The sequence below is a fragment of the Diabrotica undecimpunctata genome, chromosome 1, assembly GCF_040954645.1.
Source record: "Diabrotica undecimpunctata isolate CICGRU chromosome 1, icDiaUnde3, whole genome shotgun sequence".
Lineage (NCBI taxonomy): Eukaryota > Metazoa > Arthropoda > Insecta > Coleoptera > Chrysomelidae > Diabrotica > Diabrotica undecimpunctata.
The window spans coordinates 108,321,990-108,331,903 of record NC_092803.1 but is presented as its reverse complement, the minus strand read 5'-3'; the positions used below and the strand labels follow the sequence as shown (position 1 = coordinate 108,331,903).

General features: G+C 30.1%; 1 protein-coding gene across 1 annotated transcript; it reads left to right on the top strand.

Moving 5' to 3' along the window:
* Positions 1-5,894: 5,894 nt before the first annotated feature.
* Positions 5,895-7,801, top strand: LOC140434257 (uncharacterized). The gene is made up of 3 exons (XM_072522382.1): positions 5,895-6,037; positions 6,096-7,288; positions 7,332-7,801. The coding sequence occupies exons 1-3, from the start codon at positions 5,895-5,897 to the stop codon at positions 7,799-7,801; spliced, it is 1,806 nt and encodes a 601-aa protein (XP_072378483.1).
* Positions 7,802-9,914: the final 2,113 nt, after the last annotated feature.

The following is a 9,914-nucleotide window of genomic DNA, read 5'->3' as shown; positions in this document are numbered from 1 at the left end:
ATAAGTGGGGTTATAATATGTTAGTTTAAAATGTGTAATTTATTAAATTAGAGTGTTTAAGTTACTGATTTAAGTTTATATTCTGATCTGAAAAGCCTAAATATCGATAAAATTCTCGATAGAAAAGTAAGGAATTCTCTAGATCACGGAGGATAGCTTGTTTTCAAAATGGACTATTCCAGAACATTCATATAGAGTAAATAGAACAATTCGAATAGGATTTCTTGCCAGATGGTTCTGGAAGATTGAAAAGGTATAAATACTCGGCGATTTGAATTCAAAATGGCCAGTCAGTTAGTAAGAAAGTTAGTTAGAAGACAGACACATTTAGTTAGTGAAGTCAGCTGTTCAATAAGTTCAAGATAGTCAGTCAGAAGGTCCAGATGTTCAATATAATAAGTTCAATGAATATTAAGAAAAAGTATAAAGATAATATTATTGAAAATTAAAAATTATGTTATGTAAAAATGGTAATTGGATAATGGAAGGAAGTATTAATTGAAAATTAAAGTTATATAATATATTTGGTGATTGGATATTGGTATATTGAAAAGAAGAATAAATATAAATGCTGTTAAGAAGAAAAATATTTTAAATTGGTGGAAGCTGATAATTGGAAAAAGTAATTTCACAGAAACAAGGATAACCGAGGCTGAGAACGAAGACATTGAGTGGTGATTAAAATCTTTATTTTGGAGAACATTTTCATTTAGGCATTCAGTGACAGAAAGGTACAAAATTTTGTTAATATAATTTAGTTAGTGTCATAAGAATTTCAATTTTAAAGATAGTTTGTTTAAAATTTACATTATCTATATAATTTAATTAGTTTCATAAGCATTTTAATTTAAAGATAGTTTATTTTAAATTTTACATTGGTTATGTTAGATATATATGTGTGTTTCATAATAGATATAATAAAGATAATTTCAAAAAGTGTTTACAAACTAATTCTTTGAGAACCGCGATAAAAACCCTATATATATATATATATATATATATATATATATATATATATATATATATATATATATTATTAAAAAACACTCATTGCTCATCATTCACAAATAATACATCATAACAATTTAGCACCCAACGTGGGGCTCTCTATTTAAAAGAATTAGTTTGGGAAGATAAGTGCTCTCATATAATTAAATTAATTTTCATTAGAAAAAAAATTATAGATTTTATTTTTAATTATATTTGAACAAGTAAAGTCTCAAAATGTCTCAAGGAAAGAAAGGTACAAGAAGCAAAAAGAATGAAGAAGATGTGGAAGTAGAAACACAACCTATACAAGAGGAGAGTTTAGTTCAAGTTCCACAAGATACTGCAGGAATGAATACAGAAAGAGAGGAAAATGTCAATATGGCAACCTTGATGTCATTAATGATGCAGATGAACAAGACAATGGAAGATAATTCAAAACAAATCAAAGAAGACATGAAAAAAATGGAAAATAATTCAAAAGAAATCAAAGAAGACATGAAAAAAATGGAACAGAAAATGGAAGAGAATACAAAAAAAAATGGAAGAGAATTCAAAAGAAATCAAAGAAGACATAAAAAAATTGGAAGAGAATTTAAAAGAAGTCAAAGAAGACATGAAAAAAATGGAACAGAAATTGGAAGAGAATTATAGAAAATTAGAAAAGAAAATAGAAGATAATAATAATAAAATTGTAAAACAAATAGAAAAACAAATGGATAAAAAACTTGAAGCTGCAGAGAAAAAAGTAGCAAAGGAAATAAAAAATATACGGAATGACTACAAGAAAAGGATATAAAATGAGAGGACAGAAGTAAAGAGGATTATTCAAGATAATAAGATAGATATAGAACAGTAAATAGAGTTGCAGAAATGTAACTTAGAAGTAAAAATTAACGAAGACAGGAGAAACACAGAAGAAAAATTAGACGATATACAACAAAATATCCAAATAAATAGTAATCAAATAAGAAATATGGAACAGAGAATAGATGATATTTCACAAATGAGAGACATAGGGAGACCTTACTTAAATTTAACAAATGAGACTGGGATTAAATTCTCTGGTAATATAAAAAATCTGCATCCTAGAGTATACATAAATAGTTTAAAACATAAATTAAGATTAGTGAATAATATTAATGATATTAAAGATGATATTAGAATGACATTAAATGACAATGCACCAACTTGGTTTGCTAGTATTGAAAATGATTTAGATAATTTTCAAACATTTGAAAATAAATTTTTAAATTATTATTGGGGCGAATTAGAGCAAGCCAAGTTTAGAGAAATTTTGTATTTTGGAAAGTATAATCATAATTTAAAATCAAATATGGTAGATTATGCATTGAAACTGATAACGGTTGCAAAATATTTGGAACCACCACTTAGAGAGGATGAAACAGTTTTAAATGTATCTAGACATTTTGATGCTGATGTCGTGCAAACAGTAACTGTACAAAATATTCAAACAATAGAGAGTTTTATTAATTTTATTCAAAGAATACAAAGAGGTAATATGGCAAGTAATAATGATAACAATGATGTTAGGATAAATAATAATAACAGAAAAAACAATTATAACTTTCAGTATAATAAGAATAATTATCAACAATATAGACAATCATACAATAATACTAGATATGGTGATAATTTACAAAATTTTAACAATAATAACAGTAATCAAAATAGACAGAATCCTAATAACAATACTAGTTATAATAGACAAAATTTTAATGATAATACTAATAATAATAGACAAGATTTTAACAATAGAAGAAATACAGAGCGGCCTAACTATAACAGACAGGTAAATTGTGTATGAAGGAATAGAAGCTGCGAAGACAGGGACCGAAATAGTACAAGGCAAGAAAATGTGAGTAGAAGTCATAGTAGGGAAAGACATAGGACATCAGATCCAAGTGGTCAGATACAATCTGACAATTCTAATAATCAAAATTTTGTTCAGTAAACTTTCTGAATTAAAAGTTAGGCCATTGCTATTATGAAAAACCTTCTGAATTTATTTCTTTAGATGAAGATAAAATTATTGAATCTATTTATTTAATTTATATAAATGCTTTGGCCAAAAATAAAATAATTAAAATTATGATAGATACTGGTTCAGAAAGTACTTTAGTCTCGGAGAATTTTATTTTTAATACATTAAAACTATCAGATATAATAAAGATTCCAAAAATTAAAATTGTTGGTGCAAATAATAAGAAGTTGGGTGAAATTAATAAACTAGCCAATTTTAAAATTAATATTCTTAATAAAGAAATTAATATGCAAGGATTTGTTGTCAAGGATTTATGTGTTGATATATTAATGGGAAATGACGAATTGAAGAAGAAGAAAGTAAAGATAGATTTTGAAGAAAAAATGGTAACTTTGGAAGGGCAAATAATTAAATTTATGCAAAAAGATGAGGTGGAAGAAGGTATAAGAGTTGATAGGATATTGTTAAAAGAAAGTAATGATGTTTATGAAGAAGAAATATATTTTGATGATAGGGATATGTCCCAAAATAATGTAAAGAATAATTGTAGTGAATATTTAAGGAATGAAAATTTTAAGCAGATGGATGCCTACGAGGTGGAGTGCGTAAAATTGGAAGCAAGGAATAATGAGTACATAATGAAGAATAATTTTATTTGTAAAGAAGAAGATATGATAAAAGTTTTAAATTGCCCTGAAGAATATAAATCAATAGTCGTTTCCATATTGCAGCAACACAAGGGACTTGCCAATAAAGAAAATAGAATTGCACAAAATTATATCCATAGTATAAAAGTTAAAGAAGAAAAAGATTTTAAAACAAAAACATACCCCATACCATATAAATACATAGAAGAAGTAAACAGAACGATTAATAATATGTTAGAAGATGGAATCATTGAGAAGGCAGATACACATTTCATAAACCCTATAGTAGTAGTACGTAAAAGATCAGGTAAAATCAGGTTATGTTTGGATGCAAGGAATATTTACAAGATCACTGAAAAGCAATTTGAAGCACCAATGAGTATAGATGGAATACTAGGAAGAATTACAGGAATGTCATTTTTCACTAAAATCGATTTACAGCATAGTTTCTGGTTAATGCCTCTAGAAAGAAAAAGTAGACAGTATATAGAATTTCAGATAGATGGAGTAGTATATCAATTCAAAGTAGTACCATTTGGACTTCAGTCATCTTGCAGTGCTCTATGTAGATGTCTTCATGATATTTTGGATCAATATGAACATTTTGTAATTCAGTACATTGATGATATATTAATTTTTTCTAAAACGGCTGAAGATCATGAGAAACACCTAAAAATTATAATAAACAGATTAGACAAAGTTGAACTAAAAATAAATCAAGAAAAATGTACATTTTTTCAAAAAGAAGTAATATATCTAGGTTATAAACTAGGTTATAAAATGTAGATTTCATTGTTGTGAATTAATTTGACATCATATACTTGATGATTTTGTACATATGGAAATTATTTGTGCCCTAAAAATCATAATTTGGGGTTAGATACTAAATTGATTCTATAAATGTTTTTCTAAAAATAATAAGAAAAGTAAAACTTACCATATTGATGAAAGCCTTTTGAACGGAAATATTTACCTAGATATAAATAAACAGACCACAATAATAGACGATTAGATTATATTTTTATTTTCTCATATAGCCTCCATTGCTCTATTTGACATGACAGTTTGACATAGACAGCGAACAGAGATGCATTTAATAGAACACATTTTAAATAAAAAAAAAATAAGAAATTAAATTAAATTTATTATATTTACTAAGGTATGTGGATAAGAAAATTAATATTTAAAAAAATAATATGTGAATTATTTCTTTTAAATCTAATTTTGGGGTATTGAGATGATCGGTATTTAAAGAAAATAATTTATAAGTTATATACTAGATAATATTAGATATAAAAAGTATTTGGTTATTTTAATAAGTTATATACTAGAGAATTTTATAAAAATTATTTATACGAGGGTATTCTTAAGAAATTAGCATATAATAAGTGTAAAAAGTTTTATTTTAATAATTATAATATTGTAAATATATTTAAGTGAGCCATGTGCATAGGCAACCAACTATACATTTAAGTGAGAGTTACAGAAATTAATAATTACGAATATAAGTGGGGTTATAATAATATGTTAGTTTAAAATGTGTAGTTTATTAAATTAGAGTGTTTAAGTTACTGATTTAAGTTTATATTCTGATCTGAAAAGCCTAAATATCGATAAAATTCTCTATAGAAAAGTAAGGAATTCTCTAGATCACGGAGGATAGCTTGTTTGCAAAATGGACTATTCCAGAACATTCATATAGAGTAAATAGAACAATTCGAAATAGGATTTCTTGCCAGATGGTTCTGGAAGATTGCAAAGGTATAAAAACTCGGTGATTTGGATTCAAAATGGCCAGTCAGTTAGTAAGAAAGTTAGTTAGAAGACAGACACATTTAGTTAGTGAAGTCAGTTGTTTAATAAGTTTGTCAGAGATTGCCTTTACCTATTAGAACAATTTGTTGGATGAAAGGCGTAGTGGTGTTAGGCCACGAAAAAGAGACAGTATAAAGTAGGTCATTAATGTCATGTAATTGTGTTGATATTGCAAGTTTGTTATTATTGCATATAATAATATTGTAAATGTAATACTGTATTCTGTGTAAAATCAAAGCAAATAAAACCGAATCCAACATACGCAAACCTCTTAAAACGGGTAGTTTTTTGATGGTGCGACATTGTGGCGACCGTGACAGGACTTTTTGAGTTGGATTTCGGTGTGAATTTTGTAGTTTTGAGGCAGTGAGGTTTTACCGCGTTCTTTTGGTTTGTGATTTGTATTGAGAACGTTTCGGTGGTTTTGAACCAAACCCACTATGGCAGCAGAATTGGAAAATAGAAAGAAAACCAGAAGAGTATTAAGGGCTATTTTTACGCGTACGGTTAACGAATTAGAAGGTCTTATGAAAGCAGAATCATTGGACTACGAGAATAGAAGTCTCATAGGAACTGTTAAGATGTAAGTTTGACGAGTTACAGTCAATTGACTCCCAAATTACTGAATTATCGTTTGAAAGTTCTACTGAAACGGAGCTAGAAGCAGAGATAGAGAGTTGTGATGTGTATTTGAGAAAGTTTTCCAAGTGTAGAACCAGATATAACAAGCTGATGGAAGAAACGAAGACTGAAGCATCCAGCAGGCATAGTGCAGTATCCCAGAATACAGATGAGCCAGAGTTAACAGGTATGAGAAAATTTAGATTACATACTATTGAATTTAAAAAATATGATGGCAGTATTAAAGGTTCGTTGGCATTCTGGGCACAATTCAAAAAGATTCATGAGGATGATTCTATTGATTGCCATGATAAGATAGAATATTTAATTCAAGCCACAGTACCAGGTAGTAGAGCACGTCAACTAGTAGAGAGCTATCCAGCTATAGCTGACAATTATAGTAAAATTATGGAAAGTATGCAAAGCAGATTTGGCAGAGAAGACTTACAGATAGAAGTATACATTAGAGAGTTACTAAAACTCATTTTGAGTAAGTCTGCATCTAAAAAAAAGATTGATATATCTAAACTGAATGAAAGCATTGAAACTCAACTGCGAGCACTGGAGACATTAAGTATCACATCTGACAAGTGTTCAGCAATGCCATTTCCATTAATCGAATCTTGTTTACCTCAGGAATTGCTTAGGGTATGGCAACGTTCCACAAATATTGATTGTAGAGATGGGACATTGGAAAACAGGTTGAAACTGTTGATGACTTTTCTCAGAAATGAAGTAGAGAATGAACAAAGAATTGCTTTAGCTGCTGAAGGTTTTGGATTGTCTGAAGAAGTGGCTTCATCCTCTAATGCTAGTGTCAAGAAATCATCAGGTTTTCTAACTGCTGCTAATTTAATTAATTGTGAAATTTCAGCTTGTGTCTTTTGTTCAGGTACACATGGTAGTGAAGATTGCTTTAAGGCAGAAAAAATGACATTTGTTCAAAAAAGGGATGTTCTCATTGGGAAGAAGGCTTGTTTTAGATGTCTAAAAGTGGGACATCAGACAAAAAGATGTAAAACAAGGCTAAGATATGTTATCTGTAGCCAAGCTCATGTAGTCTTGATGTGCCCCAGTTTAACAATAAGTCAAGATAAGCATAGTAATAGTCAAAATGAGAACATGTCTTCTAAGGATGTCATAAACGACCAGGCTTTGACTAACCAAACTAAAGGTCATGTATTTTTGCAAACGTTGAGAGTTACTTTAACTGGTATATTTGGTAATAGTAGAGTTGTTCGTGCCTTAATTGACAGGAAAAATTGTTCATTGTCTGTTTGGAGGGTCAGAAGTTGCAAACTCTCATAACTGTTATGAAGTCACAATACAGGGTAAGAACTCTACATATTCTTTTGAGGCCTTAGATCAACTAACAATTTGTAGTGATGTGGCTCCAGTATTTCATGGTCCATGGAGGGAACAAGCCAAGAACCTTAATATTGATTTATCTGATGATCTCCAACCTGGACCAATTGAACTGTTGCTGGGAGCAGATGTCGCTGGTTATTTGTATACAGGGGGTCGTCATAAGCTAGATTGTGGGCTAGTAGCTATAGAAACTCTCATTGGATGGACACTTATGGGAAAAATACCTACCAGTAGTAAACATTCTGATGTTGTCATGTCCACATTGAATCTTCTCATAAAGGATGCTTCCTTAAGTGAGCTTTGGGAAGCAATTGGTATTAAAGAGCCTACAGATAGATATACCAAAGAGCTGCTTTAGCTGCTAGAGATTTTTTTATGCAGACTGTAAGTGTAGATAAGATGGGCCGCTACGAGATTCGTCTTCCTTGGTTGGATGGTCACCCTCCTCTCCCCAGTAATTGTGAGTTGTCGGAAAAAAGACTAAATTCCACTCTTCAAAAGCTGAAACGTGATGGTCTTTTTGAAAGGTATGATGATGTTTTTGCTGACTGGCAAGCTGAGAGTATAATTGAGCTAGTTGGAAAGTTAAATGATGTTGATAACAGTCTAGGACATTTTTTACCTCACCGCCCAGTGGTAAAGGAAGAAAGTACTACCAAGGTACGTCCAGTGTTTGATGCATCTGCACATTCAAAGAATAAACCTTTACTTAACCACTGTTTAGAGAAAGGTCCAAATCTAATTCAGTTAATTCCTACAATGTTTGTAAGGTTTAGAGAAAACAAAATAGGAGTGATTTCTGATGTTAAAAGAGCATTTCAACAAATAGGTGTGCATGAAAGGGACTGTGATTTCCTCAAATTTTTATGGGTTGACACAGAAGGTCAGACAGTAGTTTTTCGTCATAAACGTGTGCTATTCGGTGTTAACAGTAGTCCATTTTTATTAGGGATGACACTAGAGTACCACTTAGCAAGATACCTGGAAAAGGGCTCTACATCAGAATCATTGTATACTTTAGATGTTGTGAAGAGGTTACGTCAAAGCTTCTATGTGGACAACTGTGTTACAAGCTTACCTGATGAAGAGATGGTGTCAAGGTTCATTACAGAGTCTGTAGCAATTATGGCCGAGGGACAGTTCAAACTAAGAGGGTGGGAGCGTACAAGAAATGCTGAAGTTAGTGGAACTGAAGAGATATGTCCTGTTCTTGGTATGAACTGGCATCCTGTACGAGATGTTTCGACAGTTAATTTAAAATTCTTAAGAGAGGACACTGACTTAGAAAATATGGTAGTGACTAAACGTAGAATCCTTTCTATAGCCCAGAAAGTGTTTGATCCTATTGGATATTTATGTCCAGCTCTATTAGTGCCCAAACTCATGTTGCAAAAGTTGTGGGAGAAGAGCTTGGCATGGGACGAACCACTGGATGAAGTCATCTCTGAAGAGTTTAAAATTTGGTTGAAAGATTTACCTTATCTTGAGAAGATTAAATTGCCTCGATGGGTACACATGAATGGTGAGACATTACAAAATTTAAGTATCCATATTTTTTGTGATGCAATCAAACTGGCCTATGCTTGTGCCATCTTTTTGCGAGTGAGTTATTCTGTTAAAGTATTTGTATCTCTATTGGCCTCGAGAGCTAGATTGGCTCCAATTAAGAAATCTACCTCAAAAATGACTATTCTACGTCTGGAGCTGCTAGCTGCAACTATAGGTGCCCGTTTGTATGTTCAGGTTGCAGAGAACTTGCCCGGAAGTTTGTTTCATAAGAATTTTAATTTAAAGATAGTTTATTTTAAATTTTACATTGGTTATGTTAGATATATATGTGTGTTTCATAATAGATATATTAAAGATAATTTTAAAAAGTGCTTACAAACTAATTCTTTTAGAACCGTGATAAAAACCCTATATATATATATATATATATATATATATATATATATATATATATATATCATTAAAAAACACTCATTGCTCATCATTCACAAATAATACATCATATATATATATATATATATATATATATATATATATATATATATATATATATATATATATATATATATATAACACATTATAAAAATGAAAAAAGAAGGATTTATTTAGCTGTGATATTACTTTCATTTTCTTTTTAATCTCTCTAGTATGTACGTCCCATATCTTTTGTAAAATACTAATTTATACACTTCATAAAATATAACCGTTGACATTTCTTTCTTATAGATTTAAACAGGAATACAATGTTCTCTCTTGAAAATTTTAATAGTAGTTAATATCAGCACTGCGCAAAATACAAAAAAAAACGTATCAAAATGCCGCCCGCTGCCACAGACAATTTGGTCGAAGAACATAATAAGGTTTTGAATACAATTGATGCAGGGGTGAGTTACAATGTGAAGGGCACTTTTTTCTGTCTGACCGATTTTAAATATTGCTGAAAAGGTATTGAGTATGTTAAT

Excerpts from the sequence above, each read along its gene's own strand:
- LOC140434257 (XM_072522382.1), top strand. The coding sequence starts at position 5,895 with ATGGCAGCAGAATTGGAAAATAGAAAGAAAACCAGAAGAGTATTAAGG. Across the intron at positions 6,038-6,095 it reads CTCATAGGAACTGTTAAGAT|TTCTACTGAAACGGAGCTAG; the intron begins GTAAGTTTGACG and ends ATCGTTTGAAAG. Across the intron at positions 7,289-7,331 it reads GTTGAGAGTTACTTTAACTG|GAAAAATTGTTCATTGTCTG; the intron begins GTATATTTGGTA and ends CTTAATTGACAG.